The 23,175-nt window shown below is 37.5% G+C and overlaps 1 protein-coding gene and 1 long non-coding RNA gene across 2 annotated transcripts in view; one reads left to right on the plus strand and one right to left on the minus strand.

Moving 5' to 3' along the window:
- The window catches only part of LOC122665371 (5'-deoxynucleotidase HDDC2-like), a 44,747-nt gene extending 36,532 nt beyond the window's left edge, over window positions 1–8,215 (plus strand). Inside the window, exons 6-8 of the mRNA XM_043861505.1 lie at window positions 7,441–7,477; window positions 7,900–7,941; window positions 8,077–8,215. Coding sequence (XP_043717440.1) covers window positions 7,441–7,477; window positions 7,900–7,941; window positions 8,077–8,156 — 159 coding nt within the window. The 3' untranslated portion in view covers window positions 8,157–8,215. The remainder of the gene's footprint in view (window positions 1–7,440; window positions 7,478–7,899; window positions 7,942–8,076) is intronic.
- On the minus strand, window positions 8,134–22,505 carry LOC122665372. The gene is made up of 3 exons (XR_006333478.1): window positions 22,496–22,505; window positions 19,261–19,263; window positions 8,134–8,270 (listed from the first exon to the last, which is right to left on the minus strand). It is a non-coding gene; the product is annotated as an uncharacterized LOC122665372 (long non-coding RNA).
- Between the last annotated feature and the right edge of the window lie 670 nt (window positions 22,506–23,175).

Below are 23,175 nucleotides of genomic sequence, written 5' to 3' on the forward strand. Positions count from 1 at the left end.
AATGGTTAGAACTACCTTACCTGGTCCCGTGCCTGTCTACTCACCCCGAGAGGAAATAATTATGCAGGCCTTATTATTGGAGACTCTCTCAAGCCTACCGGTCCGATTGTTGCAACCCTATGGTCATCTAATGACGCCCTAGTGATGTCTTTTCTCATTAATTCCATGGAAGCCTCTGTGAATCCCAACTTTGTTCTCTTGAACTTAGCTAAGGAATTATGGGATGCTGTTTGCCAGGCCTACTCTCAGGCAGGGAATTATGCTCAGATATATGAGATCCGGCGCTAAGTCTGGAACACTACTCAAAAGGAGCTCTCCCTCACTGCATATTACACAACTCTCACTTCTCTGTGGCAACAGCTGGATTTTTATCACCCAGTTCCCATGATTCACCCTGACGATGCTGGTACTTTCCAGAAAGAAAGGGAAATGGAACAGGTATATGACTTCTTGACAGGACTTAATCCTGTGTATGATTCTGTCTGTGTGCAGATTTTAGGGCATGATACATTCCCCACACTTCTTCAGGCATACAATTTGGTCCAATGTAAAGAACATCGCTAACAGGTTATGATGCCCATTGCTACTCCCGTTCGATCGGCCCTCCTTACTACACCATCTGCACCTTCCTCTGCCGATTCCTCTAAAGGAACTACACTAGCTCGTCCCCGGTTGCAATGTGACTACTGTGGCCGTCCTTGCCACAATCGTGAGTCTTGTTGGAAGCTCCATAAGTGCCCCAAAAATGGGCGCAATGCCAACCTTATTGCTACTCGTTCCCAGGCTAATCTTTCTAATGCCTGTGATATTGTCCCTGCTGCTGCTGCTCTGGCACCTTTCTCTCTGGATCAAATGGCTGTCCTCCAAAAGCTTATGACACAAATGACTACATGCCCCTCTCCTTCCTCTACTTCCAACCTTTCCCAATCAGGTATTTTTCATGTTTCTTCTCCCAGTCCTTTGTGGTTAATTGATTCTGGGGATACCGATTACATGACTAGCAACTCTGAGGTCTTCTGTACCTACTCTCCTTGCTCTGGGCTGGATAAGGTACGTGTTGTCAATGGGTGCATGTCCTTTGGGTAAAGGTTTCGTGTCCTGTAGTTCTAATCTCTCTCTTTCATTTGTTTTACATGTCCCAAAGTTATATGCCAATTTATTGTCCATTTATCGTTTAACTAGTGAGTTAAATTGTTCTGTTCACTTTTTTTCCACTCATTGCCTCTTTCAAGATCTAGTGACGGGCGCAACGATTGGGTATGGTCGGGTCCATGATGGTCTCTATTATTTGGATTTTGTACCACCTGTTCCGGCCCCCTCTTCTGCTTATACCCGTCGTTCTGATAGTGCTCTAACCAAGCTGCTCCATTGGCATCGTTGCTTGGGACATCCCTTTTTTCATGTTTTACGTCAATGTTTCCTAACTTAGTTAAAGATTATCGTGTGGAACAACTTAATTGTGAGATGTGTGAATTTTCTAAACACACCAGAACATCTTATTTTTCAAGTGATAGTAATAGTGATATTCCATTTTTTATTATTCATTTTGGTGTGTAGGGTCCCTCTCAGACTGTTGATCTCAATGGTTGTCGTTGGTTTATAACTTTTATTGATAATTGCACTCGCCTCACATGGGTTTATCTACTCCACAATAAATATGATGTTTTTCATGTTTTAAGTCCTTTCATGCTATGCTTCGTACTTAGTTTAATGCTTCTGTCAAGGTATTACACAGTGATAATAGCACAGAATACCTTGACCATGCTTTTCAAGAGTACCTCACCTCCCATGGTATTCTCTCCCAAACCTCCTGTGTCCGGACTACAGAGCAGAATGGCATCCCTGAATGGAAAAATCACCATCTCCTGGATGTTGCCCAAGCCTTGATGTTTACAACAGGTGTTTCTAAACATTATTGAGGTAATGCTGTGCTTACGGCTGCCTACCTTATTAATCGGCTTCCCTCTAGTGTTCTTAACTATAAAACACCGTTGTCTTTTCTCCCTGACCCTACAATTGCAACCTCCCTCCCTCCCCGAGTTTTTGGGTGTGTGTGCTTTGTCCACAACTCCTCCCCTACTCGTTCCAAGTTGGATCCTCTTGCTTTTAAATGTGTATTCCTGGGATACTTGGCCTCCCAAAAAGTTTATAAATGCAATGACCCTTCAACTCGCCGCCTCTATATCACCATGGATGTCGCTTTTCATGAACAGGATCCCTACTTCACCCTTCCTCTTCAGGGGGAGAGTCTTGAGGAAGAGCAAGTGTCTGTTTCTCCCATGGTTGTTGCTAGCATTGATGATATTTTTCCTGTTCTTGACACTCCTATTCAGGGGGAGCCTCCAAGTAACAACACTAATAATGAAAAAGGTTCTGCTCCCTTAGATGTGATAATCTACACTAGGAAGAAATCCAAGCACAAGGAGACCGTTGAAGACCAATTATTACCCATCATTGTGCCTTCTTCAGATGCGCCCTCCCCTTTAGGTAAATCTTCTCCCTCTATTGTTGACATTGATGATCGTCCCATTGCTTTAAGAAAAGGTGTTTGTTTTTGTACTCAACACCCTATTTCGCATTTTGTATCCTGTAAGTCCCTGTCTCCTTCCCATTTTGCTTTTGGTTCTTCCTTGTCTTCTGTGTCTGTCCCACAGGATTGAAAGGAAGCCATTAACAATCCAAAGTGGAAGGCTGCCATGGTAGAAGAAATGCAAGCATTGGACAAGAATGGTACATGGGAACTTGTCCCATGTCCCCAAGGGAAGAAATTAGTTGGGTACAAGTGGGTGTTTACAGTCAAGCAAAGGGTTGATGGCACTGTTGAAAGGTACAAAGCTCGTCTGGTGGCTAAAGGTTTTACCCAGACCTATGGGATAGACTACCAAGAGAACTTTGCACCCGTGGCAAAGATGAATTCGGTTAGAGCATTACTGTCATGTGCTGCTAACCTTGGATGGAATCTGCAACAACTAGATGTAAAAAATGCCTTCTTGAATGGAGAACTTGAAGAAGAGGTTTACATGGAATTGCTTCCTGGTTTTGATTCAACTTCCACAACTGGCAAAGTATGCAGGCTACAAAAGTCCCTTTACGGGCTCAAACAATTTCCTAGGGCCTGGTTTGGACGGTTCCTAAAGGCCATGAAAAAATTTGGGTATCAGCAAAGTCAAGTTGACCATACGTTATTTGTGAAGCGAAGTGGCTCCCAAATTACAGCCCTGATCGTGTATGTGGATGATATAGTTATCACTGGAAATAGTGATGTTGGGATCTCCTTTCTTAAAGCTCAGCTTGCCACCGAGTTCAAAACCAAGGATCTTGGACCCCTGTGATATTTTCTTGGGATTGAGGTGTCAAGATCAGACCAGGGTATTTTTATTTCTCAACGGAAACATGTCCTTGACCTCCTAAGTGAGATAGGTATGCTTGGTTGTAAACCTATTGATTCCCCTATTGAAGTTAACCATCAGTTATGCAGTTTTGTGGGAGATACTGTTGACAGGGAACAATACCAAAGACTGGTTATTTTTATTTATCCCATACCAGACCTGATATTGCCTATGTCGTGGTCATAGTTAGCCGCCTCCTTCATGATCCCAGGACATCTCATCTTGATGTTGTTTATCGGATGTTGAGATACTTGAAATCTGCCCCTGGGAAAGGTCTCCTATTTTCAAATAATGGGAATCTACGGCTTGGGGCTTTCACTAATGCTGATTGGGCTGGATCCATCGATGATAGAAGATCCACCTCTGGCTACTGTTCATTTCTTGGGGGTAATCTCATCACCTGGCGTAGTAACAAACAATCTGTTGTATCATGATCCAGTGCTGAAGCAAAGTATCATGTTATGGTTCAGGGTATCTATGAATTAATGTGGATTAAAGGATTATTGGGAGATTTGGGTGTCACAACTGAAGCCCCTATGCGCCTCTACTGCAATAACAAGGTTGCCATCAGTATTGCCCATAATCCGGTTCAGCATGATAGGACCAAACACATCGAGATTGATCGACACTTTATTAAATAAAAATTGGAGCAAGGTCTTATTGTGTTCCCTTTGTTAGTTCTTCTGATCAATTAGCTGATGTGCTCACCAAGGGATTAAATTGTAAGGTGTTTCACCCACTGGTCTCCAAGTTGGGGATGTATGATATATTCGCACCAACTTGAGGGGGAGTGTTGAGATTCGTGAGATACTGTAGGATCGGTATTTTATCCTTGTCTTAGGGTTTTATAATATTTCCCTTTATTTTATTGTTTCCCTTTTTACCCTCTTAGAGTTGTAATCACATTATAAATAAGAGGACCTCTGTCATTAATGATAAGTCAATTCATTCTCTCATCTCTGAACTTTAATACATTGTAAAGGTTCACAAGCCCCCCCCCCCCCCCCAAAAAAAAAAATTTTGAATGAGTGGATTAAAAATTAGTTATTAGATTATAAAGTGAGGTTGTTGCCTTCACCTTCAATCTCCTCTCTCTCTCACCCATCAATCCCTTCCCATCTCTCTCTTCTTCCATCAATTTACCCACCACAGCAGATCGGTCCACCATCCACCTAATCTATATTGGTTCTCACACAGAGGATTGGATGCTATGTGTGATGTTGCCTGACTGGAGATACCTTCAGGGAGAAATATCAATATTATAGAATGTACTCAATCATTTGATTTTACTCTATTTCCTTTGATGGTTGAATGCCTTCAATTGGAGTTCTAGAGTAAAGGATGAGATGGTCAAAAGTCATTGAACAAATACACCCCATAAAATGTTTGTACGGCCATCTATTGTAGATATCGACCAATGGGCTTATCATTTTGATTCTAACCCTAGCCCTAAGTTTACAAATCCAATCAGTTACGAACTTAGCCAAGTTCAACTTCCTTGTATTTTGATGTTGAATAGTAATTCAAATTTGTTGAATAAGTTGCATTTAAAATGAATCAAGTAGTCATGAAGTGTAGTTCATTAATGTAAGGACTAAGGAACATGATTTATCATCCATGAGGCAAATAAAAATATTCCACTTAGTTCTCCAATATTCCACTTGAATTTGCTTTGAGTTTGTCTTTTGGAAGAGATGCAGTGTAGGAATGGGCATTGGATGAGCTGGGCAGGCTCGAGGGACAAGGGGTTCCCAAGCACAACCCGAGGTCTAGAGAGCTAGCCATAGCTGTCAAGGCATCACTTAGGCACCGCCTAGGCGTCCAGGCGGATCTGTAGGGGCCTAGGCGACTGCCGCCTTATTACAGGGCGCCTTGCACTGGTATCGGACCAGGTTTTAGCACTTATTTATGCGTAATATCATTTAAGTAAATGATTCATTTACTTAAGATATTATTCATAAATAAGCAAATACCCCCCCCCCCTATTTGAATCCAATAAAAATAGTTAAAAAATCAAAATCCAAAAGGATAAAAAGTCAACCCCCTAATTCAAGAACAAAACCTGGATTTTTTACGGTAGGTGAAATTTTCAACTTTCTAATGAGTTTTTTCTCAAATCTAAAAGTTCCATAAATCTTAATATGGTAAATTGCTAAAAACCCAAAGTGCGGTAAAATATTCATTTCTTTTGATATTTAAAAAAAATATTTTCATTCAGAGCAATTTTGACAGCATTTGCAGACACCGAATAAGGTTTGACCGGAACACCACTCTTTCAATATAAATCAGATTTAAGTAATCTTGGATTTGTTGGAAAGCTGGTTTTGTGTTATACCTAATACAAAAAGTCTCATGTAAAAATAAAATCATTTGATCAGTCAAACTTCTTAGAGAACAAGAACATTTCTCTAAATCGAGAGCAGTTTAATTAATTATTGATAAGATCATATTATCTAAGAATAGTATAAACCAAATTTTTTTTATTGTTTAAAACTTCCAATAGCTTGCTTCTTCAATTCTGCTGTCTTCTAGTTCTATGTTGATTTTTTGATGACTTTATGTGGCTTAATATTGATTTTTGATTACTTGGATGTGACTTAATGTTGATTTTTGATGACTTGATGTTGCTTAATATTTATTTTTGATGACTTGATGTGGCTTAATGTTGAGTTTTGATGATATAACTTATAAGGTACATATTGTAGCAAACTAAATATTGTTAGAAAAGTGGGGAAATAAAAAATAATATCTGGGTGCCTTGGTCGCCTAGGCAACACCTAGACAGGCGCCTTGTTGCCTAAGTGCGTAGACACCCCTCCACCACCTTAGGTCGCCTTGACAACTATGGAGCTAGCCCAGCCCGAGCCCAACCCAATCAAAAACTATTCAAGCTCATCGCTAGGCTCGGGCTTGGGCCGGATTTCTTTTTTAATGGAACAGCAGCAATATCTTGACTTTACATTCATTCATCTTTTTTTATTTCTTAAAATTCTTCTTGCTTGCTTTCGTATAAGTATGTCATATGATTGTTGCATAATAATATGCTATAGTATTTTCAAGATCTATTGTAATACAACAACAGGAACAAACTCAGCCTAATCCCAACTAAATGGGGTCGGCTACATGGATCCTTGCCCTCCAATCACTCTATTCGAGGTCATACTTGATACAAAGCCTAAGCTATGCATGTCTATTGTTATGATTTACATAATGTATTGCATTTATGTATGTGTGTCATATGCACTGGTATATTTACGTAGAAGGCTTTTTATGGTTTATTTATTTGGGCTCAGGCTCAGATGGGTTTCAGGTTACCAAGGCATCAACCCAAGCCCAACCCAACTCGGGTTCTAATTTTTCAGCCCAAGTCTAACCCCAGGCTGAACCGAAACAAGCCCAACCTTGGGTTTTGTTCAGGTTGGACTCAAGTGGGTGTGGATAAACCTGCCCGAGTGCCCTCTAGCAGTGTCCTTCATTTTGAGGCCGAAAAGAATTTCTTGTGAAAATGTTGCTTGATACTGGCTCACTTTTTTCATTCCCCCCCCCCCTCTCTTATGCAACTGTTGTCCAGCAAACACCCGGACATAATGAATGATTTGTAACACATTATAGTTCTAGTGATTTAACGACTTAGTTAACCTGCCAGATGAATTTTATTAGGTCCTACATATTTGTTACTAGTTCAGTCAGGTTACTGTGGCATTCATGATAATATTGCCGGATGATAAGAGATCATTTGGTGAGTGTCAAATTAGGTTCTGCCACTTACAGCATGGGTACGTTTGCAACAGATCCTTTAGCAGTCTTGTGCTGTTCCCTTAATCAGTTAATCGAATCTATGCTCACTGCTGGAAAATGATTTGATGGTATTGAATCATTTTTTTTTTCATCATATGGACACCCCTTTGACCTGCAGATAGATTTGATTTGCAGTTTATTTTTATTTTATAGCCTTTTCTATTGTTTGGCGTCTTCCTTGTAAATAAGGTACAAGTCTTGTATTGGATGATGTCCAATAGAAGCTTTCTAACAATTACTTATGTCCAACCAGGTCGAAATGATTCTGCAAGCGCTGGAATACGAAACGGGTAAGCTTTTGGTCCTTAAAACAATTTCATGTCCTTATGCTTCAAGACTGTAAGAGTTATGCTAGACTTGGAGGACCGGAAGATTGTATTGACAATAACATTAAACTGCTCTAGAGAAAATTTTACCTTAATATGCTTCAGAGGTATGACTTTGTTGTTCATTGTGCATTGGTGATTTTGTCTGAAGACTCCATTACATGGATGTCCAAATTGTGTATTAAAGATAGATTTTTCATCATACATTTGAACATTTTTGTTTGCACTATTTGTGTCATCTGTTTGTCATTCCTGTAGTAAGTTTACTAGTGTTCCATTAAAAATAATTCTCTGTTTGGCATACCTGGAAGGCAAGTGTGGCTATTTTTTCTGTCACAAGTATTTGCTATTTTTTGTCCCTAATGGTATTTTTTTCCACATGGCAGAGCATGGGAAGGTCCTTGATGAATTTTTTCTCTCTACGGCAGGTACCTCGACTTTCATTAAGTACATTTGGTGGTCTTTACTGGTTCAGCTATCATTACTTTTTTCCCCAACCCCTCAAGATGTTTGTGCGTTTGCTTCCAGCACCTCAAATTCTATTGCCTGTTGTTGCCTCGTAGGGAAGTTCCAAACAGAGATAGGAAAGAAATGGGCAGCTGAGATCATAACAAGAAGAAATTCAAGGTTGGGCAATAGGTGAACTGATCTTATGTTCCTAACCATTCATCTTTTCTCAATCAGATGAAGATCACCTATCATACATGGATTTATAACTGACCCAGATTAGCATGTCTGCCATTTTTTTGCTTTCTTTCTTTCTTTCAACAAGATGTTTTACTCACCCTTAGCTTTAGGAAAGTCGAACCTGTTGACCCCATGATTGGCCCATGCTCACAATAGAGGTTTTCCCAGCTGCAATGAGAAGACGCGTTGTTACAATAAAACCATGAACGGAAGGGAAAAGGTATTTTGGATATTTTGGGCAACCTTGGAGCAATTAGATTTTACATACTTACAAGCCGTACTGGGTTGATTCTGAGTAAATCGAGTTTGCCTGTAACTCTGAGCTTAAACATAAGCCTTATATTTATAACATATCATTATATATAGCAATTTTAATCCCGAAATTGTGAAATGAATCTTGGATGGTATCATACTATCGTTACTAGTGTCAAGCAGATTATAGAAGTTCTATGTGACAGTTACTAGGGTTTTTCAGATTCTTTGCCATGAAAAACATTATCAGCTCAAGAAACCCATGTGGGCAGTTGTGAGCCCTATCAAACTGAGCTGAAACTGAGAAATCCCAAGCCTGAGTTTGGGTTTGAAATATAACTAATGGGCGACTTTGTGAATCAGGTGTAGCACAAAATCGGAAGCCGGGACTTCCAAGTAGCAAACAGGAGTGGGCTTTTACATTTGTGAAGAATGCTGTATAGTTTTTTATACCCTCTACCTTTTTTGATATGCAAACTGAATGCTCCATACATAATAATATGCTTAGTAAAAGTTCAAGTAGAACGGGAGGCAACTTCCTATTCATATTCATCTATCTATAGCAGAAAAGGAAATTAGATTAATCCCAATGCTTCCTGCCCCAAATTCTCAACCAATGTTGATTGAGATCTTGGAGTAAGTGCTTTTTTTTTTGTTTGGTGTGTTTTTCATTCCAGACACATGCAAAGTGCTCTCTTTAGTGTCCATTTGGTTGCAGTGAAGTGAGTGAAAAGTGAAGTAAAATCGATAAGCTTTTTCACTTTGACTTAATTTGTTTCAATGTTGAATTGCCTAGATGTCAAATAAAACAAGGGAAATATTTTACTTATCTGGCCTTATTTTCCAGGTTTTTTTTTTTTTGGAAAACAACAATTCATTAAGAAAATAAAAGAGAGCAAAAAGTTCTTTGTCCGGGAGTATGGTCTGAGCCAGCACTTCCATGAGTCTATCTCTCTCATCCCCATATGAAAAGACACACCTCTGCCACTTGGTTTTGAGAAGGAGAGAGATACACGCATGGGAGTGCTGGCGTAGGCCACACTCCCGAATAGAATAAAAGAGATACATTAGTAGCAACACCATCAAAAGGTCCCAGAATAGTCCACTTCGCTTCACTTTCCAAAACTTTATGATAATTAAATGAGATTTCTTACAGTGTGCCCTCCAAGCATATAGATTTCCCACTAATGGGGTAAATTTTATTGTATAATTGTGTCCGGTCTGTTAGGTTGGCTATTCTGATCAACGGCTCAACTACCCGATATTTTTCTCCTAGAGGTGAACTTCACCAAGGTGATCGATCCATTGTTGCCATCTTTATTTATTCTTCCAACAAGTTCCTACTTTTATCTTAAATAAAACAGTTATATCTCATCGCCTAAGAGGGATTCGTGTAACAGATCCCATTGGGCTGAGCCTCTTTCTTCTTATTTTCATCTTTCATTTTTCATTTTTCTTTTTATTTTCCATCGTCATTTATCATTATCATATTTTATTTTACTTATTATCCCTTTTTTTCCATCTCTTTATTCCTCTTGTTTTGTTTAGACCTCGCTTGTTATCCCTTTTTTTTCCATCTTTTCATTCCTCTTGTTTTGTTTAGACGTCAATTTTTCCTACTTTGTTTTGTTTGGATCCATTTAACCGATCCCATTAAATTGAAATATTCTTTGCGAATAACGATTATATTTCTTTAAGGCCACTGTATATAATTATCATTCTTTTCACTGTTCTAAATAAATTTTGTATTCTTTCAGATCAACAAATTAATTTCTCTAAATCATCTCTATTTCAGTCCCAAACTTTTTTTTTTTTTAGGTAAATGGTCCCAAACTTGACCCTCAACGTCAATCTTTCTTGGTCAATATTCCTTTTTTTTTTGTTGAGTTTGGTCAATATTCTTATTAGGCCTTTTGTTCAAGATCCTCACAAATACTTGGGGTCCGTCATCGTCACTGTGTGTCATTACTACTACTTTCCACTCTTTAATTCACCATGCTAACTATCGTCTTAATCAGTGGAACCCCTCATTGCTTTCTTAAACTAGAGGTATGTACTTCTTAGACATATTTTGTCAACTTTATCAACTTACCTTAGGCAAGCTTTTCTCATTCCTAGTTCAACTCTTACTAAGTTTACGTTTTTTTTTTTTTATGAGAAAAAAGAAATATATAAACTAAAAAGAGAAAAATACAAGAGAGTTAAAATTCAGGGCCTTTATGGCCAGATTAGAAGCAATTGCATAACAGAAAGGGTTCCCTATCCTATTAAACTTTAAGTTGAAATCCTGACCTACAGAGCTGATAAACAGAAGGTCCTCAAGGAGATGCCATGGCCAAGGATTAATAGTTGGTGATGGGAGAAGATCTCCGATCTATGGATTCGCACACCACACTTCTTTTATCTTCAGTCATAAACTGGAAGCATGATCGAGCCATGTGTGAATACAAAAAAGCTCGGGTTCCAGTTTGTGAGTAGATTTGATCGAACCTGCAGCAAGCAACTTAAACTTGCCATCTATCAAAAAGAGATACGCCCATCCTGTTGTACTTAAACCTGGGGTTTGAAATCTTGCATAGATTAAAAAAGAAAATTTGAAATTAGGTAAATAAGAAATTTAGAAAGATGAGGCACCTCTTCAAGCCGGGGAACAACATCACAGGGGTGAACAATGTGTGTGTGTGTGTGGGGTGGGGGGTGGGGGTGGGGGGAGGAATAATTCCAAATCAGCTAAGTTTACGTCTTTGTTTCATTCTTTTTTTGTGGGGGCAAATCCCGTTATTTCACCCCTATTAATTGAAATATTGTATCCTTCCCCAAAGAACAAGGGGTGTGGGCATCTCTAATTTTCTCATGCTTAATAAAGCTTTTCTAACAAAATTGGTCTGACTTTTATTTCAATATCCTCATCATCATCTTTGGTGTCAGGTTCTTTGACAAAAATATTGCCTTCAATACACCATTTGGGGCATTACACAGTCCCATTCGGTTTTGAGGATTGGAAAGGCCTTTTGATTGGGCGTGACGGTGTTTTCTTTTATGAGAATAAAAAGAAAGCACTACTAAATATAAAATTTACAAGTGTTCCAGCAAGCATTCTTAGCCATATTCTTAGCTAAGATTAGACATAACTTATCACCATCCATAGTAAACCTAACATTCTGGGTATGGTTAGAAATATTGAGGAAGTCTTTAAACAAAAACCACGATCAAGGACATTTGGTAGGAGATGGAAGAGTATCAATAATCAGTTAATGATCCACCCACACTTCGTTAATCTTCAACCCAATGGAAGCCGCTCAATCACAACGTTTGCAGATCGCAAAAAGAACGGCTACTATTTCGGCAGTGTTAGAGAGGGTTCCTACATTAAAATATTTTAACCTGCCACCTATCAAAAAAGCATTGGGCGTGACGTTTTGAAACTAGGTCTCCGTGGCATATGGCCTCTAGTTATTCAATTGACTTTTGGTCTTCCAACTGGTTTTTTTCCTACACCCCTCTCTATATGAGTTCAGTTCCTCTGCACTGCAAGTACCAACAGGTGAACGTACATGTGAGAGTCAACCACCTATCCTATTTTTATCATTTACAAGGGGAGGAGGGGTTTTTATGAAAACAAAATTAAAATGTGATTGACTCTGAGATGTACGTTCACCTATTGGTACGTGCAGATGATCCATTCTCTCTCTATATTACCTGACTTTGTCTCATTTACTCTCAATTTTTGTCCATTTGTCCCTTATGTGTTTCTCCCTCTAGTTATGAGACTATCGAGCATCAATTTTTCAGTTGCTTCACCACATTACCCTTATGTATTGTATCCATATCGGTCATCTCTATCCATTGCTCATTTTTCTCAACAGTCTATTCCTTTTTCTTAATGGTTTTTTCAGCTTATGAGTCATAGCAATTGTCTTATGAAATTGAAAACATATCTCCCTTTTTGGTTCTAGAGCATATGGAAAGTATGAAGCAATTCCATGTTTCAATCCAAATATTTCTTTTCCAATTAATCTCATTTACTCTCTCTCTTGCCTTAATGGCAAATTTCTTGTAGTCCACCTATGCCAGCATCAATCTTCATCTTTTATTCCGCTTCTCTTAACATGACACCCTCCTCTCGTCCGGATGTTTAAAAATCAATACGGATGGATCTACCATGTCAGATCCGGGTCTATATATATATATATATATATATATAGAAAAAATAATGTTACCTAGTCGTGTGACTTGAGCAAAGACACAAGAGCACGCGAAAATACCATCCTACCCAATGAAATAAAAAATCACATCTACGTTGATGCACGGCCATGTGTGATCTCGCATTGGCCCCTGTTCTAGTGCAGGCGCTACATGATCAGACAACAATATTTTACCCATATATATATGGGAGAAAGAAACTCTACCTAGTCGTGTGGCCCTTGCACCTAGACACAAGTGGCGCAAAATGATCATGCTACCCCCATGGAAAGGAGGAAACCCCACCACCCGTGATGCTTGTATGCATGCTCCCATTGTCCCCCACACTGGCAAAGTGGTAGCCATGCAACCAAGTACCGTTCTCTTACCCTATATATATATATATATTGGGGTAAGGAACATTAGCACCTATGTGTCTATCTATCCTTCTTACAGGTTTAGTCAATTGCCTACAAGATCTGCCCATCGTGCTATTTAATGATTTAAATTTTGTAGATAAAGTTCAAAAAATTAAGAAAGCAGATAGCTTCATGCCATTAAGTAAAGTCCAATATTTGTTGTCCCTTCAAAGCCTCAAGCATAAATTTATTTTATTTTTTTTGTTTTTGGAGTAAAAGCCTAAAGCATAAACTAATTAGGCATGAAGATTATTTTGCCATTTACCCAAAAAAAAAAAAAAAAAAATTTATTTTACCTCATGTGTTGAAAGCCTGTAGACTCACGTGCCTATAGCATTTGTTCAAATGTGGTCCCTTGAATGGATTCCATTTCTTCCACCTCAACCTCTCTAAAGAATTAGGTTTTTTCTCTTCCTCACTTGTTTTTGGGTTCTCATGTCTGAATAAGGTTAGTTGAGATTTAGGGAATACTTGATACGGTTATCTAATCATGCGAATAAAACATAATTAGAAATAATGAAATAAGTGGGAAATGGTTTTATTTTATTTTTTGTTTGCACCAACCCTTTCTTTAATGTCAAATATCAATTACAAATTGATTACTAATATAGATCTATTCCTACCAATTTTTCAATAAAAAAAAAAAGTTAAGATTTTGACCAAGTGAATTTTATGATTAAATAGTGAACCATTGTTTAACTTATAAACTTTTTCTTTGGTCATCCATTAAATAAAGTTATGGATTTCACTCTAGTAATTTTTCTTTTTTATACAATGAAACATCTCTCATATTTATAGAAAAGGTAATGGAAGAAGGCTGTAAGATCTTAAATATTGGAAGTTTGGTTAACTCATTCAAATTTTGTGGGAACTGATGTAACTTGGAACATAATGAATAAAAGTAGATTTAGATTTGTGAATTAAAAATCTGAAGGTGGAATTTTTAATCTCTTTTATGTAATATTTTGTATCTTCGTTTGAATATGTCTAGACATTATTCATGTAATTTTTTCATATTTTTTTTTAATACCATTTGCTGATCTTATATATATTTATTTATTTATTTAAATATGCGGATCTAGACTCATTATTGACATTAATGTTTCTCAAAATCAACATTGAATTGTTTGACCCTCCAGTCAGGGAGTTATAATATTATAATTTGATTTTGAAAGAAAACTTATCATAGTTGCTTCATGAATGAACTACTTTAAATTGACCCTTTAAGGCGCATTAATTAACCATGTGAATAAGCAAACCTTTTTTAAAAGTCCTACATACTTATGTTAAGGGCAAGAGAACACTAATCGGTCGTGTAGCTCCTGCACCTACCCGGGGGCCAATGAGAGTGTACACAAAGACATTGGTTTGGATGTAACTTTTTATTCCATTAAGGGTTGAACGGCCTTGTTGCACGCTTCTATATATATCTAGGTACAAGAACCATGTGATAGGATAGCATTCTTTTTTCCTTATGTTAATTAAATGAATTATTCTATGGGTCCATTCCCACCCCCCCCCTCCCCCCTCCCCCCTCCCCCCTCCCTATTGTAAGGAAAAAATCCAAAACAAAACTCTTAAACAAAAACCGATGCTAAAATAGTATTGTGGTTTCTTTACTAGTGACTAATTTTGTGTATATTTCTATTGCATAATTTTTAGCTAACCTGATTAGTTTGAATGAAGTTTAGTTGAGAGTAATTTAGATTATATAGTATGATTTTCTCTTTTAATTACATGAATCTATCCTTATCTTATTATTATTATAAGAATTATTATTATTAGAAAAAAGTTTCTTATGGTTAGTCAACCCATGGAAGACTTAATGCACATAAAACCTAATGTGTCACATGGAATGATGCTTTGGCAAATAAAACTATTAAATAGGAAGAGTATGGTCTAGATTGGCTACTTATCAATTTTCATCGTAAAAGTAATCATTTACTTCTGTATTATTGGCATCTTTCTATTCCAATTTTATTTATCCATTTGTTTTTCATAATCTAATAAATTTTCAAAACTTTATATTTTTACATGGCCATTTAGATTGAGTTTAAATTCGAAAGGTAATCAGTATACCATAGGACTTACTTGTACATAAAATTTGGACCGTAATTGAATTGTCATGTGATGGATATTAGGTCTGAGTCTCCGACCACTTAACTTCTTATGTACATTCGGACAAAAAATTGGACAAGTTCCATAAAAAGAATAAAGGAGTGATGTTTCATGTGGTGGAGCGTAACGTCGATGCCCAGACATAGAGGGGGGCAAATGATTGCCCAGCCCCCATGAAAGGCGGAAATGTCTGCCTTGTTGATCATCCTCGCTAGGAATGAAAACGGATCAGATTCGGCTCGGATTTACTACTATCCGAATCCATTTACCGAATGACATTTTCGTATCTGATCCGACAGAATTTTAAAAACTAATATCATATCCAAATTTGGGAGTTTATCGGATCGGATAGACCCGATTAGTAAACAATCTGACCTAAGGGTGTCAAAACCAAACCGAAACCGAATATCAAACCCGAACTGAACCGAATAAATTCGGTTTGATTTCAGTTGTGGTATATGAGTTTTTAATTTGGTTCGATTACAATTTTAGTTCAAAAACTATTGGTTTTAACCGAAACCGAACCGAATAACTCACTTAAATCCAAAAGCCTATATGACCTTTTGTATTTCCCCTTTATTATTTTACAGTTTTACACTTACTCAAATCACTACGAAGTGTACGTTCTGTATTCTCTAGCATTCTTAGCGTTCTCTCCATCTTTCTGCTTGCCTTCTTCTTCTTGACTACAATCTCCATCTAATATAGAACCAAATTGGAACCGTATTGTAGAACCGAATTGAAACTGTAACCAAACCGAACTAAGCAGGTTCTAATTCGGAATCCAATTCCATAACTGACTCGGTTCTTGGTTCAGTTTTGGATCAAACCATCAATCCATGGAACCGAACCGATTGACACCCTTATTCTGACGATTATGAATTTTTACTCCGATTACTGATTTCCGACTCCAATTAGTAAAATAACCTTATAAAAATGGTTATAATAAATGTAATATAGTAATATATCATATATTTTTACAAAAATATTAAACTAATCACATTTTACAATCGGATAGTAAATTATCTGGATATTATCCAATCTGAAATGGAACTATCCGAATCCGATTATCTTTCGGACGGATTCGGCTATTTTTTTAGAAATCAAAATTCCGAATTCGAAAACCCCTAAACGGATTCAAACACTGATCGAACACGGATTTTCAACTATCCATTTACATCCCAACTCCTCACGTATTTCCATTGGCCCCCGCGCATTCGTAGGGCCACACTCCTCCCCAATAATAAAATATAAACTTTTCCATGTTTTGCTTGCTTTAGATTTTTTTTTATTTTTTTTTTGGGTTTGCTTGTGCAAACGGTTGTTAGATATTGTTCTCTCAAATCTACTCAACCCCACTCTGACTAAAACAGTAAATTGGGACAAAAGAAATTTCCCAAAGATAGAAAACCTTTCATTGTCTAGGGTAGGGGAGTTGTATGAATCTCACTTGCAAAACCCATGAAAAAATAATAAGAGAAATATGTATGAACAAAAAATTAACATATAAACTTCCTAGAGACTAGAGTACGTTAAGGGTTTAATACTCTAATTCCATTCACAAAATAGAACCAAGGGTTACCTCATTTTCAGCTTGTTTAGTCTGGTTAGGCACGTGGGAGAGAGCAAATGCTTTAAGAGTTTCTCTATTTCCCTTACTTTCTTTGAGGTTCACCGTCCATCTTATGTATGGTCCAGATGGAGCTTATGGAATGGAGATTCTTTTGACCAAAATTACATGTCATTCAATTCTTTCAAGCTAGAGGGTAGAGCCAGTGGATGAATCCCACTATATTTCTTGTATATCCTTTGCTTGATTTATATATATAGAATGGAGAAAGCTAGTGCAATGCTTCTTAAAGTAGCAAGTCAATGTTAAAAGTGAGATGCATTGGTCGATGCTTAGCATTTGGATTGGCATATGCACCATTTTATTAGTAATACTATAATTTATTACTTTTTAAGAAGTATGGTCCCATGGATCCCTGTTGGTCCCTTTCGTGGATCTTTGTGTTGGTCCCTATAGTGGGTTGTCTTGTATGATCGACCTCTGGACCTTTGAATTTATGCAAAAATATATATATATATATATATATACAAGACATTATCTGCACAAGAGTCATTGTCCCTTACTTCTGAGTAGAACCAACATTAGGAATTATTAATGGCATGGTTCGAAGTGAAATGTAAAATTTTTCAATATAACAAGATAATATTTAGTCATCAATGTTTTTTTTTTGGTTAAATATTTAGTCCTCAATACTAATTGATCACAAGATGCAAGATCTAAGATCAAATGCTTTTAATGATTCAATTATAGACCAGATTTTTTATTGTTGTGTTTACTATTATTAAAAATGTTAAATGAATAATCATGGTGCAATTTATAAGTTTAAAAATATCAAAATATAATAGTTAAATTGTGTCATTTCAATTGAAATTTTTTTGAATTTTCTGATAGTCTGATCTTAGATCAAGTTGTATCATTATATTTACTATGATTTAAATGTTAATTGAATAACTATGATCCACATTAAAATTTTAAAAAAAAAATTAAAACATTATGGTTGAATCTTATTCTTTCAATTAAAATATTTTCGAAGCTACTTATGGTATGAACTTAAATCAGGCTTTACCATGTGATGTTTATATAATTTAAAAATAGTATATCAGTAGTCATGATTCAAATAAAAAAGATAAAATAAATACATGATGTTGAACTATATCTTTTCCATTGAATTTTTTTTTATATACAGATATAGAAACTTGAGATATTTTGATTATTTCATCATTTTATGTTCTAATTTAATAAAGGGAAGAGTTTTTGTACATGGTCATGTATGGTGCACGGCCGTGGTTTCAACCATTGGATGGACATGATCGTATATTGTGCATGATCCCTCATAGGCTCATAGTCATCCAACAGTTATAGGCAAGGTTGTGCAACATGCACGAAAACTTTTACCTTTAATAAAAGAGTCTCCCAAATATAACTGACTTTCTTTTAAACTTAGAAGATTCTTTTCCAAGTGAGATATGAGTTCGTTTGGCTCACATTCCCAGTTCGGGGTCAGAATTTGCAATCTGATTCAAGGGGTACTAGTGCTCAGTTCGTAGTTCTCTGTGGCAAGTGAGACGGGGAATCAACTAAGGAAAACACGCCAGTCTCGTAAGGGGAAGAGAATGCTACCTAGTCACGCATAGTGTGCGGCTCTTACACCTAGACACATGGCCATGTAAAATGATCGCCACGCTCTCAAGGATTTCTGCATCTCCATAAGGGTGTAACAATCATTTCACGCGACCTTGTGTCTAGTCACAAGAGCCACACCCCGCATGCGACCAAATAGCTTTCTTTTCTCTAGATTTTAAATATTAAGTATCTTGTGAATTACCACAAATGTAATTTGAAAAGGATCTTTATCAAAAAAAAAAAAAAATTTGAAAAGGACAAAAAAGAAAGAAACTGTTATATCATGTCATGTCATAATCTGATGGTTACCCTATTGGAAGAATGTAGTCAAATAATAGAATGATCAGAGGCAGGGACAGATCATAGATGCTTGGGTGGGAAACACAGTAACACAGGTTGTTCATGGTTGGTGGTGGCTCATGCTCACCACCCTTCTTTGATGGAATTCATTATCAAGTATGTCACGGGTTGCTCACAAGACCAGACACCAAAAATGAAATGATGTGATCCAACACTTGGGTTGGGACAAATCTCTTGTTGAGCATGAACGGGTCAGATCTGTCTCCACCCTTCTCCATGTGAGTAGTTGATCCGGATTCTCTTTTGTTTTCTTATAACTTAATAATATTCAATTTTGGGTGGGAGAGGTAATATTCAATTTTCTTGTTTTGTGACCCCTTAATTTGTTTCCATCAGGGACATCGGTCTTGGACTGATGGTTGAGACCACTGATTGTAATGGTGTTTAGGGTATGTTGGTTTTGAGTTCGAGATCCCTTCTTCTCTATTACCTATAACAAGTCACGTCTTTTTTGAAATAAGTGTTGGTCTTTTGTGGATTGCTCCTGATCCTTTCGTGGATCTATCCCCCATTGTGAGTTATCCCTAGTGATCTACATTCTAACATCAAAAAAAATATATATTTGCTTTCACCATATGATTGATATTTGATGTGTTTAATAATAGTTGCCTAATGAAAACAAATTTTAAGAGATAAGGCTCAAATTTATAACATAATAGTTGAAAAAAATAGATAGATATTTATATAATTTTATAGATGAAACGAATTTGACTTCATTAAAGAATGAAGAATTTGAAAAGTCAAATCATGTAATCTGAATTCTTCAAATATATTAGAAAACAAAAAGAAAATAAATTGTGCCACCAGTTACTCTCTTTTAAGATCTAAGTCCTTATAGTGCAACTTAATATATGCAATCTTTTAAGATAGTCAAGTCATGAAGTTCTACCAATACGGATTTCTTGTTCAAAACATAGCATCTGTCCACATAAAATACCCAATGAGAGCCTTCAGAAAAAAAAAAAAAAAAAAAAATCATTTCAAGGGTAGAAAGGTCATTTTAGAAAAGACAGGGGGAACGCGTGAGGGAAAGCTTTGCTCTCATTAAGAAATCATTTCCTTTGAAGGAAACATAAATTATCCCTCTATATACCATGGTTTTAGTGGACTGTATCGGATGTCGTCTGCAAAATCAATACAATATCAATACGGTATCAATATGGAATGATTGTATTAGACACATTTGCCCTTAAGGTTTGTATTAAATACAGTGTGACCCCCTGTGTTTTTAAAATATACACACAAACCCCCTGAGTGTAAGGTACTTGTTACACTTAGTCTCACTCCGTTAGAACATTCCTGTTAGTTGCTGACGTGTTGGGCATTGATACCTTAAAATGACAAATATATGTTTAATGGGGTGTGAGCTTACTATTTTGCCCATAGGGCAGCCCAAACTTCACACCCCCCTTCCCCTGCTACTTGAATCCGACTCGGGTTTAGGGTTCTGACGATCTGCCTCAGGTCACTTCAAGCCGATCACCGATGACCTGCCTTAGGTTCTTGCTGTGGCTATCTACTGAGACCATCACCGACGTGTGACGAACTCAGACGAAGGCATACGAACAATGGCATGGTACTCTGCTTCGGAGATTCCAAGATGCTCACTGTCTATGTCCATTAGCTTCATCTCAAAACCCGCAATCTTATCTTGAATGGGGCTTTCGAATATGAAAGTAACAGTCTCGCTACCTTCATCGGCCTTAAGAGTGACGATATCTTTGTTTCCGACATACTTGAGCATCTTGGACATGTTGTTGAGGTTCATCCTCATGGACAGATTCCAGTGGCTGATTGCTGATGAACTTGACCCGGCCTTTGACCCGGCCCTAGGGTTGATGGTGATACCAAGTCATATCATTCCTTCTTCTTGCCTTTTCTCTTTTTCTTCCTTTCCTTCACTGTTCTGTCGGTTCCAGCAAGCAATACTACTCATTCTACCATGGTTGTCATGTCATTGGGTAAATAAATTCTATTTCTTTTGTGTCTTATTCATCTACCATTACTGTTGTTATTTATCACTCACTTGTCTACCATAGTTTCTATTTTCTGAGCACACGTGTTCTCCCAATCTAACCATCATATAGCTTTGATATTGTAGCATATAATCCATCTATTAGGATTTAGGACCTTCTTGTACCCTAGTTTCAGTCTCAATTGATTGAGTGAGACATCATTCTACATATGGCCACTGCTGCATCACACGATGTGTATAGCAGCGCTCCAGTTACAGCAGCAGATAAAAATTCATACTCTCTTCCCTATTTTTTTAGTTTTGGTTCACTATGTTTTCTAGTCCTTATTTATTCGGCCTACTTAACCGCATCAGTTACCTTCTTAAAGATCAGAATTAAGTAGTTTCCTTCTGTCAATTTTATTGCTTTTAACAACCTTCTTAGGCGTTGCATCAGTCTGACAGAAACCGTCTAAGGGGACCTCTGAGTCCAACGGTGGAGGCTTGAAAGATTAGTGGTTGAAGTGGGACGAAGGTTGCACTGGTGGGAATTTTTATTCTCTGCTGTTCGAAGAAGAAGAAGAAGAAGAAGAAGAAGAAGAAGAAGAAGAAGAAGAAAGACGAAGATGAAGAAATAATGGTTGATCCTACTTTTTTATGTTAGAAAAATAAAAAATTAGACTAGAGTTATTATTTTAATTAAATGGCAAAATTATCATTTAAATTTTATACTTAATACTTTCCACTTAAAGGTGCTGGGTGTATAGTTTGAAAACACAGTGGATTGCACTGTATTTAGTACAAACCTCAAGGGGTGGCAGCATAATTTCTCCTTTCTTTTAAAATACAAGCAATAACACAGTGGGTTGCATAGTATTTAGTACAAACCTCAGGGGGTGGCAATGCAATTTCCCCTTTCTTTTTAAAAACAAGGGATGCCGTAAGCACAGCCTGCATCTAGACACATGAGCTGGGACGCTGGGTATTAGGTGAGGCAGGGTAGTCATTTTGCCCACCCCCATGTGTCTGGGCACAGCTTGCACCCCTGGCACAGAGAACATTTGGCCAAAAAACAAACTTTTTAACTATTTTACCCCTTATCTGTACTATGTGACCGATATCGTATCAGCACAGTATTGGGAACGACGATTAGCCATACCGTATCGGACGATACGATAAACATACCTCCCCTCAGGTCCATGCGTACCCTTGTCATGTAGTGTCATGTGACTCATGTCTCTATGAAAGAGAATCTCAGACCCTTGCCACGAAAGTACAATACATGGCACACCTGGGCCATAGCCTAGCGGTATGGTACTGCTTAGTTGAGAGCGTGTCCGATCTCATGAAACGCGCCATCGGAACTTGGCATATGCACCACTAGTTGTTCTTGTAACCCTGTGCGCCCTTAATGATGGATCTGGCTCCTCTCCAGCGCACTTGTGCGCCGGACGGTGTCCAATGCACATCGTGCGACTGGGAGGCTCCAATCCACACCATCGTACACATCCCCGTGCAGTGGCATGTGGATCGAGGCCTCCCCAGTAGGACGATGTGCGCTGGACATCATCCCGTGTGGGAGAGGAGCTCAATCCCTTAATGATCTCTTTTGGATTTTCTCCTTTTGTGGGGCCCTATATCCCCTTAGTGGGGAGTGGGGACCTTGCCCCCAAAAAAAATTGGGGAAATTTCCTAGATCCACTAGATAAGAAAATTAATTACAAGATAAGTAGGTTTAAAATTTATTTTACATCTATTAGTTTCCATTTTAAAAAGATTTACATAATCCCCAAAGTTAGTTATTGCTCATTCAAAACAAAACTGCATTTCCTAAAATACCCCAACATTACTTCTTCTTCTCTCATCTTTTTTTTATTTTTTTTTATTACATTATATGGGACCCACCACCTCCTCCTCTTCCTCCAAACAACAGATGAAAAGGACGCAAATCACCATATCCCCAGCAAGAAAGGGAATTTCTCAAGAGCCTTGAATTTACACAGAATAAAAAACTGAAAAGCTCAATACGAACCAAGCTAAAGCTTGAGCTGCAGGAAAATAAAGGAGGGACCAATCCTTGTTCTTCCCATTTGCTCTATCTCTAATTAGTTGGTGCCATCAAACCCTAAAACGACAACTTATTGAATCAGAACAGTGAAACAACAGAAAACGGAAACTTTGAAACCCATACCAATTTCAACATTGTGGATTCCATCTTGACTCTGACGACCAACAGGAATCGAATTGCCATTCATTGGATCTTCATTGATGAGACAAACCTGTGAGATACAAGCGACTATCTACCTCACCAATGCGACAAAGAGAAAAAGAACAACAACTAAATGTATCAAAATTGAAAGAGCTTAGAAATTTATATATCGTTTGAGACCCATTACTGGAAGTGATCCGCCGGTGTTAACGAAGATGAAATTTGTTCAAAAAATGATTTTCATCAACCAAAAGAACACGAAAACCAAAAAGAGAGAGAGGAAGGAGG

This window comes from Telopea speciosissima, chromosome 6, assembly GCF_018873765.1.
Source record: "Telopea speciosissima isolate NSW1024214 ecotype Mountain lineage chromosome 6, Tspe_v1, whole genome shotgun sequence".
In the NCBI taxonomy this organism is placed as follows: domain Eukaryota; kingdom Viridiplantae; phylum Streptophyta; class Magnoliopsida; order Proteales; family Proteaceae; genus Telopea; species Telopea speciosissima.